The 18,081-nt window shown below is 39.0% G+C and overlaps 1 protein-coding gene across 2 annotated transcripts in view; it reads right to left on the bottom strand.

The window, feature by feature from the left end:
- Positions 1-14,817: 14,817 nt before the first annotated feature.
- Positions 14,818-18,081, bottom strand: part of ssh2b (slingshot protein phosphatase 2b) — a 32,115-nt gene continuing 28,851 nt past the window's right edge. For both annotated transcript variants that reach the window (XM_082142148.1, XM_082142147.1), the window contains one exon: positions 14,818-17,377. In XM_082142148.1, the coding sequence (XP_081998274.1) occupies positions 16,079-17,377 (1,299 nt within the window). In that variant the 3' untranslated portion in view covers positions 14,818-16,078. The remainder of the gene's footprint in view (positions 17,378-18,081) is intronic.

The following is an 18,081-nucleotide window of genomic DNA, read 5'->3' as shown; positions in this document are numbered from 1 at the left end:
CATTCAGAAAATACGGTGGATACGGTGCTCATTATGAGGAATGATAAGACCTCGAATGTCATAACAAACCAATCACAATCAAGTATTCTAGAGAGCTGTGCAATAACTGAATATATACTATTTACTAACTAGAAATTAAAATAAATGTTAAACATTGTTAACTCATTCCCCACCAGCGACAGCGTTTAAAAACAAAAAGATAAAAGTTGCCAGCCCTGCCAGCGTTTTTCATCATTTTCACAAAAATGTCATGGCCCACAGAATATTTTGTTGAATGAATGTCTGAACATGCAATATATCAAAAGAAAGAACAAACCCTCTGCGTTTAAACAAAACAAAAACTTTCAGAAGATGCGTTATAGCGCCCCCTGGTGTATAACAGTGAAAACACGGAAAGCCAGAAATTCCGTCAATGGTAGTGAAAGACTAAAAGAGTTAAATGTGAAAATGGCTTGCCATAGAATATGAGCAGGGGGGTCAAAGCGGTCTGTCTATTTTCGAAGTGGCTGTCGGTGTCGGGCTATTTCTCTCAGGCCGGTGACAGGGCTATAGATTGCAGTGAGCACTCACTGAGGCACAGCATAAATCCCTGCATTTTCCTCTGATTTAACCCTCATCCTTCTCTCGCACTGTGTGACAAATCCTTCCCTCGCAGGTCAAAATGACTCGAAACCCTAAAATTATACTTATTTCTTTTGTCCAGAAAGCTTATTCCATTTCATTTTGATAATTTTATTTCTATTTTTAATGCAATTTTTTGGAGATATTTTTTTTTTTTTATTATTTACCTTTAAATGACTATATTTTATCAATAGATAATAATTTAAGCACACTCTTCACATTCTTTCAACTTAAATTCAAAATACAATTTCATGCATAACCATTTTAATTCAGCTCAAAATATCTTACATTGGGTGTCTCTGCTGACCTCTTGTGGAATAAAAAAAAAAAAAAAAAGATATTTCATGACTCTTGTCACTAGATGGCCTTATAGCTCTATAAGGAGCAAATGAACTGTTCTACTGGATCCCAAAGACAGTTTCATTCAGTTTTTTCCCAACAGTATGCATTCACATATCTATTTAGACATTATAAATTAATATTCGTTATTTTAATTCAGAATAAAAAAAATGCTGTTATAATTTCACCATTTATTTTGCGTGTGGGGTGGTGGGGTTGGGCTGGGGGTGTTCTGCATTGTAAATGTGTTAAAATATAACCACTTCATATCTGTGAGCAGTCTGCATTGCGACTAACTGATTTTTATTTGAAAAAAAAGGAAGAATAAAAAAACATTGTTTTTTGATGTACCCCCAATCACTTGAATGGAAACTCCTAGGTGTGTGTGTCAAGCATCTGTTGATTGAACTATGCTGCTTTAAATGCTTCAAATAATTGTATGTATCTTTTGACAGTTAAGTATTTTATATTAGCAGCGTCAGTATAAAATTGCTTAGTAACTAATTCCACAACTATTCCTATTATCATATAACAAATAAATTAATAAACAATAACCTTTTTTGTAATTTGTAATTGACAGAATCTTCACACTAGATTTCTAAATGTTGGACTAAATAAAAAATCTCGGTTGAATGAACTATGAAAGTAGTTGAGCAAACATATTTTAAAATTGAAGTCAATGGGCCAACAAAAAAATAATAGGCTATGTATTATTTTTGATAATATATTCAGTGTTGGAATTGACGATGATGAATGAATACAAACAAATAATATTTTATATTGACTACTAACAAATTATATTTTTATTTGTGCATAATTTGCATCATAGATAAAACAGCAGAATAAAAATATTGTATATGTGAAATTGGCCTGCTTTTTATGTTCACCTCATTTCATTTTGTTGGCTCTTTGGTAACTCACTGGAAAATAACTTTTGAAGAAATAATCTTCACTTGATAAATAGGCTATTAAAATGTTATATGTTTATTTATTTTCGGTGTATCATAGTTTTAAGAGGAATTGTCATAGTTTTAGATTGAAAGTCTAGAGCTGGCAGGGTAAATCAAAATCTCTATATAAAAGTCATTTAAAACATTTACACGTGATAAAAAAAAAAGAAAGAAATAAAAAGGTTTATCTAATTGTTTGAAGCAACAAATAGAACATAAATTCGCGACTTTAAATAAATAACTATTTCCATCCTCAGGAATTCTGACGCGGTGACGGCGCCGTTGTGACGTCTAGGCTATGTTCACACTCCGCCGGCGTCTTTTTCTGCAGCTCAGAGCGTCTTTTTAAGTTGAAAAAAGTTCAACTTTTCTGAAAAGAACGCCCTACGTCAAGCGCCTTTTTGACAGCTGACCAATGACAAGCGAGTAGCGAGACCTGTCGTTTCCATAACAACAAGAACAACTGTCTGTCGTGCACCCACAAACGTCTTTGTGAACCGACATTCTCCTCCCCGGTAACTTCAAAAGCCAACGCAAGAGCCAACTTTCTCTTTCTCGACATTTTTTGCATCACACAGCACTAGGCTACTGTTCCAGCTCTTGTTAACTTATAGCAACAAAAGACGCGCTCGGCTGCTATTTGTAACCGAATGCTGCCAGCGTTTTTTTTTTGCTAAAAAAACGCCGTTGTCAACTTTTTCTTGTCAAAAAAGACGCATGAGTTCGATGAGTGAAAGCAGTGTAGAGAAGTGAATCTGCTGCATCGCGCGACGTCAAAGGTAACTGTTTAGGCAAAACTATATTTACATTATTTCGCCATTAGATGGTGGCAAAGACAGACAGTAGTGAACACGGAAAAGCAAGACGCAAATGACTAGAGTGTCGGGGAACGGGAAACCCCATAATTGTTAAAAGTTCAATATATCGCAGCGGACATTCAAACAGATTTTTATTAGGAATATATGACTGAGCTGAAGGAAAATGCTATATCTACTGTAAATGCAGGTAAATTACTCTCGCTTACTTAATCTCTCACAATAATCTACTCTTTAAGCTTCAATGAACATTATAAATGAGAATATATGTTATAAGTTATGTTTACAGTTTACGTTGCTAAGAGTGGTTGCTAGGGTTGTTTTGTAGTGATACATAGAACCGTTGTGTGAAGCGATCATTGCCGTGTTTTATCGTAAATAAATATATATATATATATTATTATTATTATTATTATTTGCGTTATTTTTTTTATTTATTTTTTTGCGCACAAAAAGTATTCTCTTCGCTTTATAAACTTAAGATTGAGCCACTGTAGTCACTCGGACTATATTAACGATCTCTTTAATGCATTTTTCTTGGCCAGCAAGTTATAGTGTCTTAGAAGCCTATGGAGGAGTGAGACAGCTCTCAGATTTAATAAAAAATATCTTAATTTGTGTTCCGAAGATGAACGAAGGTCTTACGGGGTTGGAACAACATGAGGGTGAGTAACGTTAATTACTGACAGAATTTTCATTTTTGGGTGAACTAACCCTTTAATTTAATAGCAAACAGTGCAATATTCATGTTTCAAATCACCATCTTTTCTGAAATAAGTAACACAGGCTACAGTTGGCACTTAAGAAAATACATTTACATTAACGTTACCTAAATTACGTAACATAAAATCCATAATGTTTATCTATCATGTGTGTTATAAAAATATTTGATGAAGTTATGAAACTGCCATGAAGTCTTGTAGTCAGTTTGCTGCCAATACGGTATAATGTTCTCACTGTGCCATATAACTGAATCTATATCGTAGTTGACAGGCTGAGTTACAGTAATGTCTTTACCATGGTAATGTGTTTATGGTATCACATGGCATATTGTAATGAAAAATGCTGTGTTTGGTGACATCTGTCTCCCTTCTTCTGATGCATCTCTGATCAGTCTGATGTTATACACATTCATTGGCTGTTTCCTGTCCCTAGTCTATCCTGCTCTGTTCACAAATTGCTAATCTCTCTGACACACACACACACATACACAATGTAAAAATAAATAAAAAATTTGCCCAGTGATCATGTGAGAAAACACTTATACATAAATTGATCACAAAGAAATCAAAACTTAAGTTTATTTATTATATCTAAATAATTATTTTTTTTCCCCCTTGAATTTCTGTTTATAGTGTACCACACCATACCATCTTCTTCCGCTTATCCGGGACCGGGTCGCGGGGGCAGCAGTCTAAGCAGAGAGGAGCAGCGGCTCTACTCTGAGCTCCTCCCGAGTGACCGAGCTCCTCACCCTATCCCTAAGGGATCGCCCAGCCACCCTGCGGAGAAAGCTCATTTCAGCCGCCTGTATCCGGGATCTTGTCCTTTCGGTCATGACCCACAGCTCATGACCATAGGTGAGAGTAGGAACGTAGATTGACCGGTAAATCGAGAGCTTTGCCTTGCGGCTCAGCTCTTTCTTCACTACGACAGACCGGTACATCGACAGCATTACTGCAGAAGCTGCACCGATCCGTCTGTCAATCTACCGTTCCATCCTTCCCTCACTCGTGAACAAAACCCCAAGATACTTAAACTCCTCCACTTGTTTATAGTGTAAATATACCTAAATTGATAGCATAGGAATCAAGTCAATATTTTGAGAAACAAAAACATTTTCCACCGTTGCATTTGCTTGTGTAAAAAGTATTGAATGCATACAAGTCAAGTCACCTCTATTTCTAAAGCGAGATTGTTTCTAAGCAGCTTTACAATATAACAATTTCAAATTCTCCTGAAAAATGGCTCTAACAAGCCAATAGTGTCATTATTCAGCTCAAGTCAGATCAGTGTTGACTTGAAGTGTAAAGTTAATAACTGTAAAGTTCATCAGCTTGTTGTCAACATGTTTGTGTGAGTGCAATGACAAATTCACTGCACACTGAACAAGCAAAAGTGTTTTCAATTTTTCACATCCGTCTGTAGTTTGACGTGTAAATGGCTAAGCATTAGATTGTTTGTGTGTTGAGTTGCATGTTGTGTGCATGTTTTGTGTAGTTTAGAGAAAAGGAGACTGTTTCATAAATTGTGTGTAAGCTACGGTATTTAAAAAAAAAACTAGTAATAAGAGTTTTGAAAATGTAACACTTGCTTGTGGAAATTGTACCAAAGCAATTAAAAAAAACTATAATTGCATATTGGTTGTTTCTGGGGACTGGCGATGCTGATTGTTGTTATGCTTTTTTCAGTTTTTTTGTTTGTTTTGTTTAGCACTCACAATTGCAGATTGTTATACATGCTAGGCTATAATATTTTACAGACAGACAGACAGATCGATCATAGATGGATAGATCATAGATAGTCCTTCCAAGTTAAAGGGGTGGTGGTGGGCATAGATAGATAGATAGATAGATAGATAGATAGATAGATAGATAGATAGATAGATAGATAGATAGATAGATAGATAGATGGAGAGCGAGAGATATTTTACCATTTAGTAGCTTAGTGGAAATGGATTTGTTCGTATGGGTAAATTGTTTTTGGGAACTCCTAAGATACTGTTTTGAAGGTGTAGAGTTTAGCCATGGCTGAGGAAACACTTGAAAAGTGCACTAAAGAGCAGCTGTTACTGGTTGCTGCTCATTATGATATAGAGCTCACTAGTGCTGATAAAAAAAACTTGGAGTCGATCTTAAAAAGATTAAAGGGCAATTTAGAGAGAAAAAGGTTTTTGGTGCAAAATTACAGGAGCCAGGTATTGTTGTTGGCAGTGAAGTAAAGCTGAAAGAGATGACATTACAAGAAAAAGAGTTCGATTTGGATTTAGTGAAGTGTCGTCTAGAACAGGTGCACATAGCTTTGAAAGAAAAAGAGCTGCAGGGAGAACTTGAGTTGAGGAAATTGGAGGGACAGGAAAGGGAGCGCGAGCGTGCTTTTGTCCTTAAGAAAAATGGAGTTGGAGTTGGCAGGTAGGAGACCTGAGGGTCAACCGCCTGTTTCACCTTTTGTGGTTCCCTCCGAGTCTTCTCAAAGGGTAGAGCAAGTTTTTGATATTTTGAGGTTCTGTTTCAACCTCTCCCAGTAAGCATGATGCAGTTCCTGCTAGGGCAAATATTATGGGCAATATTAGGGCAAAAGTCAGGGCATAAGATATCTGAGTGCTTTGTTCTCAGTAAGAAAGCAAAATCTACCAAGCCAGTTGGGTTAACTACTGCATGCCAATTTCCCTTTTTGACAAGTGATGAGTGTTTTGAGCGCCATTCTCTGAAGTGTGAAAATTTGGAAAGTAGTGATAGTTCCACCAATTATACTCCTTTTTTTACAACTGGAGTCGTGTCTTTATCAGGGCAGGACGGTTGTGTTCCGGTGTGTATTCTCAGGGACGGGGGAGCTGCTCAATCGTTACTTCTTGAGGGGGATTTACCTCTGTCTGACCAGACTGATACAGGAGCTCAAGTGTTGGTAAGAGGGGTTGAAATGGGTTGTACCATTGTCCCTCTACATCGCATTGTGATAAAGTCACCCTTGGTCTCTGGTCAGGTAGTAGTAGGTGTAGGACCTTCTTTGTCAAGTGAAGGGGTTTCCTTCATTTTGGGCAACGATTTGGCTGGAGTCAAAGTCATACCTAGCCCTCAAGTTACGGAAGTGCCTATGTCAAGTGAGAGCTTTGATGGGCTGTCTTAGTCTTGTCCTAATGTTTTCTCAGTATGTGCAGTGACACGTGCTATGTCTAAACAGACTTCTAAATCCACAGATGAAAGGGGTAGGAATTTTAATTTGGCTGATACCTTTTTGAGGGAGTGTGATTGGAAGGATGTAGATAAAGATGTGCCGGTTGAACCTTGAATAGTGATAGGTAAGGAAGAGTTAGAAACATCTATATAGAAACATACATAGATAGATAGATAGATAGATAGATAGATTATTATAGACAGACAGACAGCTTTTTTTTCTTTCTTTTTTTTCTTCCATAATGTTTAGAATTTACAGTTGCAGATTGTCATTTCTAAAATTGTCAGATTGATTGACTGTTGTTATGCTATGCTTTTGTGTGTGTATACAATTTTGTGTGTTTTTACAATACAGGGTGTGTGTGAAGCGTCTAGTGCAATAGTAGCAGCTGTTGCCGCTGGCTAGCCTTCTTGATAGAGGGTGAAAAGAGGACCAGAGTGCGTAAGCCTCCTCCTGCCAGTACAGAGCCTCTCCCCCACCAACGCCCTGGCGCCCGTCAACCACTGTCCCAGCTATGGGCAAATAGCCCCACTGCCTTGTGGTTAGTCTGTTGAGACAAGTGCTCGCACAGGTGTAGATAGATAGACTCCTTCCAAGTGAAGGGGCTGGTGGTGTGCACAGACAGACAGACAGACAGACATCTAATTTTTGTTTTACTTTATTTTTTCATCATGTTTAGTATTTGCAGTTGCAGATTATTATGTGCTATAATATATATATATATATATAGATAGATAGATAGATAGATAGATATAAACTTATCATAAATAGACAGACGGACATTTTATTTTATTTTTACTTTTTTATTCATCATGTTTAGTATTTACAGTTGCAGATTGTTATGTGCTATAATAGATAGATAGATATAAACTTATAAATAATAGACAGACAGACTTTTTATTTTTGTTTTACTTTATTTTTATTCATAATTTTTAGTATTTACAGTTGCAGATTGTCATTTCTAAAATTGTCAGATAGATAGATAGATAGATACCTATCATAAATAGACACAGACATTTTATTTTTGAATTACTTTTTTTCTGTTAATTGTTTAGCATTAACAATTGCAAATTGTTGTGTGCTATTATAGATAGATAGATAGATAGATAGATAGATAGATAGATAGTTAGATAGATATAAACTTATCATAAATAGACAGACTTTTTTTTTTTTTTTTTTACTTTTTTTTTATTCATCATGTTTAGTATTTACAGTTGCAGATTGTTATGTGCTATAATAGATAGATAGATAGATAGATAGATAGATAGATAGATAGATAGATAGATAGATAGATAGATAGATAGTGTGTGTGTGTATTTACAATACAGGGTGTGTGTGAAGCGTCTAGTGCAATAGTAGCAGCTGTTGCCGCTGGCTAGCTGGCTAGAGGGTGAAAAGAGGAGCAGAGTGCGTAAGCCTCCTCCTGCCAGTACAGAGCCTCTCCACCACCAAGACTCCTGTAGTGCCTCCTCGGGGCCACACATGGAAACTGGGTATCATACGGTCCCAGGCTAAACTACAGGGGATCTCGGAGCAGCAGTGGGCCCAAGAGACGCGGTGCGCAGGCCCACCACTGCGTGGAAATGCCCTGGCGCCCGTCAACCACTGTCCCAGCTATGGGCAAATAGCCCCACTGCCTTGTGGTTAGTCTGTTGAGACAAGTGCTCGCACAGGTGTAGATAGATAGACTCCTTCCAAGTGAAGGTGCTGGTGGTGTGCACAGACAGACAGACGGACATTTTATTTTATTTGTACTTTTATTTTTTTCATCATGTTTAGTATTTGCAGTTGCAGATTGTCATTTCTAAAATTGTCAGATAGATAGATAGATATAAACTTATAAATAGACAGACAGACTTTTTATTTTTGTTTTACTTTATTTTTATTCATAATTTTTAGTATTTGCAGTTGCAGATTGTCATTTCTAAAATTGTTAGATAGATAGATAGATAGATAGATAGATAGATAGATAGATAGATAGATAGATACCTATCATAGATAGACAGACAGACTTTTTATTTTTGTTTTACTTTTTTATTCATCATGTTTAGAATTTATATCTATAGTATTTATAGATATAAACTTATAAATAGACAGACAGACTTTTTATTTTTGTTTTACTTTTTTATTCATCATGTTTAGTATTTACAGTTGCAGATTGTTATGTGCTATAATAGATAGATATATATAAACTTATAAATAGACAGACAGACTTTTTATTTTTGTTTTACTTTATTTTTATTCATAATTTTTTACTATTTGCAGTTGCAGATTGTCATTTCTAAAATTGTTAGATAGATAGATAGATAGATAGATAGATAGATACCTATCATAGACAGACTTTTTATTTTTGTTTTACTTTTTTATTCATCATGTTTAGTATTTATATCTATAGTATTTATAGATATAAACTTATAAATAGACAGACAGACTTTTTATTTTTGTTTTACTTTTTTATCCATCTTGTTTAGTATTTATATCTATAGTATTTATAGATATAAACTTATAAATAGACAGACAGACTTTTTATTTTTGTTTTACTTTATTTTTATTTATAATTTTTAGTATTTGCAGTTGCAGATTGTCATTTCTAAAATTGTTAGATAGATAGATAGATAGATAGATAGATAGATAGATACCTATCATAGACAGACTTTTTATTTTTGTTTTACTTTTTTATTCATCATGTTTAGTATTTATATCTATAGTATTTATAGATATAAACTTATAAATAGACAGACAGACTTTTTATTTTTGTTTTACTTTTTTATTCATCATGTTTAGTATTTATATCTATAGTATTTATAGATATAAACTTATAAATAGATAGACAGACTTTTTATTTTTGTTTTACTTTTTTATCCATCTTGTTTAGTATTTATATCTATAGTATTTATAGATATAAACTTATAAATAGACAGACAGACTTTTTATTTTTGTTTTACTTTATTTTTATTAATAATTTTTAGTATTTGCAGTTGCAGATTGTCATTTCTAAAATTGTTAGATAGATAGATAGATAGATAGATACCTATCATAGACAGACTTTTTATTTTTGTTTTACTTTTTTATTCATCATGTTTAGTATTTATATCTATAGTATTTATAGATATAAACTTATAAATAGACAGACAGACTTTTTATTTTTGTTTTACTTTTTTATTCATCATGTTTAGTATTTACAGTTGCAGATTGTTATGTGCTATAATAGATAGATAGATATAAACTTATAAATAGACAGACTTTTTATTTTTGTTTTACTTTATTTTTATTCATAATTTTTAGTATTTGCAGTTGCAGATTGTCATTTCTAAAATTGTTAGATAGATAGATAGATAGATAGATAGATAGATAGATAGATACCTATCATAGATAGACAGACAGACTTTTTATTTTTGTTTTACTTTTTTATTCATCATGTTTAGTATTTATATCTATAGTATTTATAGATATAAACTTATAAATAGACAGACAGACTTTTTATTTTTGTTTTACTTTATTTTTATTCATAATTTTTAGTATTTGCAGTTGCAGATTGTCATTTCTAAAATTGTCAGATAGATAGATAGATAGATAGATAGATACCTATCATAAATAGACAGACAGACATTTTATTTTTGTTTTACTTTTTTATTCATCATGTTTAGTATTTATATCTATAGTATTTATAGATATAAACTTATAAATGGACAGACAGACATTTTATTTTTGTTTTACTTTTTTTCATCACTGCTTCCTATTTACAGTTGCAGATTGTCATTTCTAAAATGGTCAGATTGATTGATTTCTAATTGTTATGCTTTTCTGTTAATTGTTTAGCATTAACAATTGCAAATTGTTGTGTGCTATTATAGATAGATAGATACTTATCATAGATAGACAGACATACTTTTTATTTTTGTTTTACTTTATTTTTATTCATAATGTTTAGTATTTACAGTTGCAGATTGTTATGTGCTATAAGAGATAGATAGATAGATAGATAGATAGATAGATAGATAGATAGATAGATAGATGATTGTTACATACACCTTGTGATGCACTCTTGGACACATCATCAGTGATAGTACCTGGGGTCATAGGGGTTTCGGGTCTTTCAACTTCAGACCCCCTCACCCAGGCGACCCGACCGGGAGTGATCAGTTCCCAGCCTGTGTCCAAGAAGCGTTCGCCCACTGTTTGTCCCTCCTGATCCACAGCCATCGTGAGGCTTTTTCTGCAGCCTCTGACGCTGCACTGATGGCTCTTCTTTTGTGTGCTCCTGTGATTCCCAGGAGGCTGTAGGCCCTGCAGAGAGACCTTCCTGCAAAGCCCCTCCCCCCCACCTCGATGGGCAAGCACTGTGCACGCCACCCCCGTCTCCGACACTCCTCCACCAGCTCCGCATATTTCTCCCTTTTCCTTTCACTCGCTTCCTCCATCCTCTCCTCCCAGGGCACTGTCAGCTCCATTAAAATAACCTGCTTCGATGTTACTGAAAGCAGAACCATGTCGGGTCTAAGGCTGGTCTCCACTATGTCTCGGGGGAACTTGAGTTGCTTTCCCAGGTCCACCCTTAGCTGCCAGTCATTCGCTGTTCCCAGCAGGCCTGTCTGAACTGTTGGTCGGGAAGGTAGGGGTTCTCCTGCTCTTAAGAATGAAATTTTGCGCCTTGGTGGTTGTAAACGCTTGCTCTGATTGATGGCAGTAGTGATGGACTCAGCAACCACCTTCAGCACCTGGTCATGGCGCCAGCAGTAGCGGCCTTCCCCAAGTGCTTTAGGACAGCTGCTGAGGATGTGTTCCAGCGATCCTCTTCCCTGGCACAAGGTACATGCCGGAGTCTCCACCTTGCCCCAACAAAAGAGATTGGATGGACTGGGCAAGGTGTCATAGACAGACTGAATGAGAAATTTGATGCGATAGGGCTCAGCCCTCCACAGCTCTACCCATAAAATCTTTCTCTCCATGGCATCTTCCCATCTGGTCCATGCGCCCTGTTGCCTCAATCCCACCATCTGACTTGCACGCTGCTCCTCGATCCCAGCCCTCACTTCTTTTTGAACCAGGTCCCGCCTTTCCTTACCCTTCAGTTTGTTATAATGGGTCATTGGGGTGCTTCCCAGTCCTGCACGGCCAATAGCCACGGGACCCACCAATTCCTTATGACGCAGCCGTGATTCTGCCTGGTCCACCGCCTCATGTGCCCTCCACTTTCTGCCAGTCCTGACCTCAATGCCAGCTTGAGATACTCTTGGGTCCTTGGAATCCCTGTACTGAAGCACCTCCCTTGCTCTGGTAACCATGAACTCCTCGCTGAGGCTGTTGATTGGTAGCGTTAGCTTGTTCTTCTTGCCATAGAGGGCGATGCTGCTCAGACTTCTTGGCAAGCCCAACCACCGTCGAAGGTAATTGCTCACCCTCCTCTCAAATCCTTCCACGGTGGAAATTGGAAATTCGTACACCAACAATGGCCACAATATCCTAGGTAGGATTCCATGTTGGTATAACCAAGCTTTGAATTTCCCCGGTAGGCCTGACTTGTCAACTGTCGTCAGCCAGCTCTCCAGTTGTTCATTTGTTGCCCTGATAGAAGCGGCATCCTTAAGAGAGCAGTCAAAGGTTTTCCCAAGGCTCTTCACAGGCTTCTCTGTGACTGATGGGATTTGGGTACTTCCTAGGGAGAAGTGGAAATGGTCTGTTACCTTCCCTCTCTTCAGTACCATCGACCTGGATTTTTCCGGCTTGAAACGCATCCTCGCCCAGGTGGTTAACCTCTCTAAGCCCTGGAGAATCCATCTGCATCCTGGGACTGCTACAGTTGTTACTGTTAGATCATCCATGAATGCTCTGATGGGGGGCTGACGGATTCCGGAATTGGTTTTGGGGCCTCTGCATTCCGGCTCAGCGGATTTGACCAGCATGTTCATGGCCAGGGAAAAGAGAATCACTGACACGGTGCATCCAGTGATGATCCCTTTTTCCAGACGATGCCGCTCAGATGTAACTTTGCCGGAAGTGAACCTCAGGTTAAAGTTGTTATAATAATCCATTATGAGGATCTTGATGCTGCTCGGAACATGATGTCTCCCCAATGCCACCTCCACTAGCTTGTGGGGTATGGAGCCATACGCATTGGCTAAGTCCAGCCATAGTACAGCCAGGTTTCCTTTCCCTTCACGAGCCTCTCTAATCAGTTGTGTCACCACTCCACTGTGTTCAAGGCACCCGGGAACCCCTGGGATCCCTCCCTTTTGCACAGAGGGGTCGATGTACTGGTTCTTTAGGAGGTAGTCTGACAGCCGTTGGGAAAGGATACTGAAGAATATCTTCCCCTCGACGTTTAGCAGCGAGATGGTCCTAAACTGCTCTATGGTGGTTGACTTCTCTTCCTTCGGAACCCACACCCCTTCTGCAGATCTCCATTGTTGGGCAACTTTCCCCCTCCTCCAGATGACCCTCAGGATCCTCCACAGATGATGCAAGAGCTTGGGGCACCTCTTATACACCAGATATGGCACACCATTAGGTCCTGGTGCTGAGCTGGTTCTGGCAGCTTTAACAACAGCTTGCATTTCTTTCCAACTGGGTACTTTGATGTTGAAGTCAATGGTTGGTGTAGGTGGAGTAATGAGGTGTTTGCATTCGCCAAGGTCCTCTTCCCGGGCTGCATCGCTATAGGTGTCATGCAAATAGGCGTCTATCTCCTCTTTTGAGCAAGTGAGTTGGCCACTGCACTTCTGGCCTAGCAGCTGCTTGGTAAACCCAAAGGGGTTAACAAGGAAGGCAGCTCGTCTTTTGGCTCTCTCCTTAGCCCGCCTCCTATGCCACTCTGCTCGGCGGAGGGTCAGCAGCTTCTTTCTGAGGATGCCCCGTAGTTCTGCCAGCCCTGGCTTCATATCCTCGGTTGCCCCCTTGAACTGCCTCTTCAAGAGTCGGAGTTCCTGTCTCAGCTGTGCAATCTTCTCTGCCCTGCGGTTCTTGGAGTACTGGTTTATAGCAGCGTGCTTCTCTACTAAGCCAAACCTTTCGGTGGCGATGCTGGTTATCATGGTTGTCATTGTTTGGAGTTTTCTGTCTGCTATTCCCTTCATCGTAGCTTCCAGGATACCATCCACATCATCATCAAATTGATGCCACTCACTCCCTTTGCTGGCTGGAGGCCACTTAACCCGCCGTTGGTGTTGTGGGATGCCTGGTGCTTGGGCTTCCAGAACATGGAGGTTCTGAGCGCTGTGGGGTGACTCCGGGCTCGGCTCCTCCTGCGTCTCACCAAGGTCCTCTGGAGTGTGGAGGTTCTGGGCACTTTGGGATGTCTGCCGGCATAGTCCCTCCTGCGTCACAACGAGGTAGTTCCTTGAGCGCTGCTCTGGTTGCACTTTCTTTGATTGTTACATACACCTTGTGATGCACTCTTGGACACATCATCAGTGATAGTACCTGGGGTCATAGGGGTTTCGGGTCTTTCAACTTCAGACCCCCTCACCCAGGCGACCCGACCGGGAGTGATCAGTTCCCGGCCTGTGTCCAAGAAGCGTTCGCCCACTGTTTCAGATAGATAGATAGATAGATAGATAGATAGATAGATAGATGGATATATATAAACTTATCATAAATAGACAGACAGACTTTTTATTTTTGTTTTATTTTATTTTTATTCATCATTTTTAGTATTTGCTGTTGCAGATTGTCATTTCTAAAATTGTCAGATTGATAGATAGATAGATATGCATGTGAGTGTGTTCTGCATTGGTAATGTATAGTCTCATGCCTGTTTGTGTGTTTTCTTTTTTGTTCTGGATTGTGCCAGATCTTTTATGTATATATATATATATATATATATATATATATATATATATATATATATATATATATATATAGACAAATAAAAAAAAATCCTCACATTCCATTCATTCCAATGGGGGTCAAATTGACCCGTGAGAGAAAGTTACTTTCTCAATTCTCATTCATGATTACTGGATAATGATTATTATTTTATAGAGACTGGAGAGAGCAATTTCTATTTGTATATTCATTACGAAAATTGTTTGAAAATTAATTTACCATGACATTTTAAGATGACATTTTTTTAGACATCAAAAAATAAAAAACTTTTTAAATAAAACTTGAAGTGTTCTGTTGTTTTTTTGTGTGTTTTTTTTTAGGACCGTGGGAACCTGGTCATAAAATACCCCCTCCCCCAAAATACCAAAAAATACTTTGTGAATTTGAAATCTTCTTTAATTGTCACAGTTTATGCACAATAAAAAGAGAAAATATTTTTCCAGTCTTACAACAAACAGAAAGACACATTTCAGTTTTCTTTCTTTTCTGCACTGTACAACAAAAACCCTTACAAGCAACTCTAAACACATACTCTGTGAGCATGCTTCCAGAATACAAACCACAGTTTAAAAAAAAAAGTAAAACAATAATAAAAAAGTGCATATTAAAATACCCCATGTCTCTTTTTTGTTGTCCCTTTAATAAAACAGAAAATGCTGAAGAAAGAAACTGCACTGAAAACAGACCAGAAATACACACACGCCCATGTTTAAGTATACATATCATACACATCCACAAAATATACATACGCACACTGAGGCCCATAAACTCTACATTCTACGAGTACCACAGAACTGATCCCATTCTCATTAAACCAACATGCATACACATATTAATCTCACATCTGTAATAATTTTACACTCACAATTACATGTCATTCTTTTCTGTATGTATTTAAACACACTCATCTATGGCTCTCCTTCAATCCCCAACACACACACATATACTCACACACACCTCCAGAATCCAATTCAGCAGAGAACATTGTGGTTTTCGTTCATAAACTGACAGGTAAAGGATGAAGTGGTAATGTACTACCATAGTACTGAAAGAGCGACCTGATAGACACTGTGCAAAAAGAATATCAGTCACAGCACTTCATTGTTCCAACAGAGCAGCAGTTTTTCTACTCAAATGATGGGTCAGGATTACACAATTCCTATTTTTTGAGCCATCAATCCCACCAAAAACATTCAAATCACATTGTGCTCTAAAATGTCCACATTTTGTTTGATTTCCGGTTGGATAAGGCCCACTGAGGTATGCGTGGCAAGTTAAATGGATAGTTCATCCAAAAAATTACAATTCTGTCATCCTTTACTCACCCTCATGTTGATCCAAAACTCTAAGACTGTTAATTCTGCGGAAAAATAAAAGAAGATATTTTGAAGAATGTTTTTATTCATACAATGAAAGTTGGTTGTTTTGGACCCCATTGACTTTCAATTAATGGTGAAAAAAGGCAACCAAAAAGTGGAATCTGTGGAACACAGTGGAATCATACAGAAGAAAGTCATACAGGTGTGGATTGACAGTAAATGTTGGCAGAATTATCATGTTTGGATGAACTATCCCTTTAAATCACAAATTCACTCTTGCACTCACAAACATACACTCACACATACAGAATAAAAGTCACATAGTGTGGTAAGGGTTAACAGTTCGTTTCTTCAGCCTCCGCAGGGGATGTGTCCTTCCATACTGTTGGCGTGTTGCCACGGGTATCGAGGCAGGAGCAGGTAACGGGGCGTAACCTGCCTCCTCCTGTGCATTATCCTCCCTCCAAAATTGATTGGAGGGTGAGGAGAGTGGCAGTGGCATGGGCATGACATCACAGTCACTATACTCCGCCTCTTCAGTCTCATCATTATTCTCTTCGTGTCCGGGCGAATGAGATCCAGTGGACGAAACAGGAGAGGCAGAGGAGGAAGGGAGAGCAGGAGTGCAACGGGGCAAAACACACTTCTTTTTTGAGGTATCGTCACTGTACGAGTGGGGCCGTGGCTTATTGGTGGGAGCAGGGAGTAAGGCGGGAATCAAGTCGAGCTCGTTCAGGTCAACGGTCGAGAGCTCCAACGACCCAAGCTTGGCCAACGAGGCCGAGCGCTTCATCATTGAGGGTGGGGTCAGTCCAGCCTGCCGGATCCGAGCCTCCACCTCTTTGGTCCTCTCTCGCGACGCCCGGCCCTTTCTATGCTCCCTCCTTGACCAAGGCTGGCTGAGCCTCTTGTCCGAGCAGCCACTCACCTGCCAGAGGAACGCCCCAAGCTCTTTCAGGGTCTCCCAGGTTTCTCTCATGTCCTTTGGACAGCGTACCAGGGGACAGTCAGAGTCAGTGTAACTCTCCTGCTCGGTGATTCCCTCAAGCTGGAGAACCACACCTGGAGAAGAGCTAGATGAATCGGAATGGCTTTGTCTGGAGTGTCTGAGGCCGGTGTTCCTGTGCTCTCCCTCCCCGAGTCGTCGCTCACTTTCACTTCCTGTTCGGTCCTCTTCAGCCGAAACACTCTCGTCTTTCTCCATCTTGTCCGTGTTGTTCTGAGGCTGGTGATGGTGTGTTGACACAGTGCTTGGATCAGGTGTGAGGTGTGTGTGGGTTGAGGTCTCCTCAGTTCTCTCTCTGCTGCTGGTGTTGACGGGGGAGTGTCGCGAGGGACATGCGGGGGCCGAGGACACCGGTGCCACTGACGAGACCACCTGCTTGATCTTCTGCTCAAGCTCCCTGGTGGCTCGCCGCACGGTGCCCTCTGGCCAATCTTTCCCATGCTCCGCCTTCTCAGTTTCAGCTTCTGCTGATGTGACTGGAGTGAACTCCTCTTCCTCACTGCTGCTACTGGAAACAGGTTGGCTGGTAGGAAGGGGGGGAGGGGTTACGCTGTGCTGTATGGACTCCATTTCTGAAACTATGTTATGGACTGAGACACTGCAGCTCTCCTGTAGCAGAAACACAGGGGCATGGGGTGGTCAGTTGTATCGAATATGTATGTCCATTACTTTGTGATTTAAAGGTGAAGTGTATAATTTTTGTGCCTCTAGTGTCACAAAGCAGAATTGCAAAAATAAGTAGATAAAATGTGAACAATGCTTGCCCGTACTAAACCTTCATACTAGGGTGTTGCCAGGGCATTACCAAGTAATTGCTATGGCATTCTGGGTGGTGGAATAAATTCATAGACTCATATAAAAAAAACATGTGACTTTTGTTTCAACTAGTCATGTGACTGAGGAGCTAGCTCCTCATAAACATGTTTCTCTGGTCATTCTAAAATGCGGGAGCCAAAACCTGACAGATGACTGGCTACTATTACTGAACAATCAAGTACATTTAATAAAAGAGCCACAGTGGCTTTCCAGTGATTCCAACTTTCATTTGCATTAAAATATTGCGGCAATTTTGTTCTTTTGAACACATCGGATGGAAACGCTGCTTTATTCCCAGTTGTTTTGGGGACTTTCAGATTTTTGGTATATATTCAATTTGCAACTGGGATGGAAACAGCTACTGTTAGAACTTTTCAGTTAGTCAATATACGATTGGTGTTCTTTTAGTGTAAACGGGAACATGGAACTGGAATGGGTAAAAGCATTTTAAATGCCACAAAATTACACAATTCACCTTTCACTCTACGTGTGCATAA

Source organism: Leuciscus leuciscus (assembly GCF_965113295.1).
Source record: "Leuciscus leuciscus genome assembly, chromosome: 16".
Lineage (NCBI taxonomy): Eukaryota > Metazoa > Chordata > Actinopteri > Cypriniformes > Leuciscidae > Leuciscus > Leuciscus leuciscus.
This window is presented reverse-complemented; position numbering and strand designations above follow the sequence as displayed.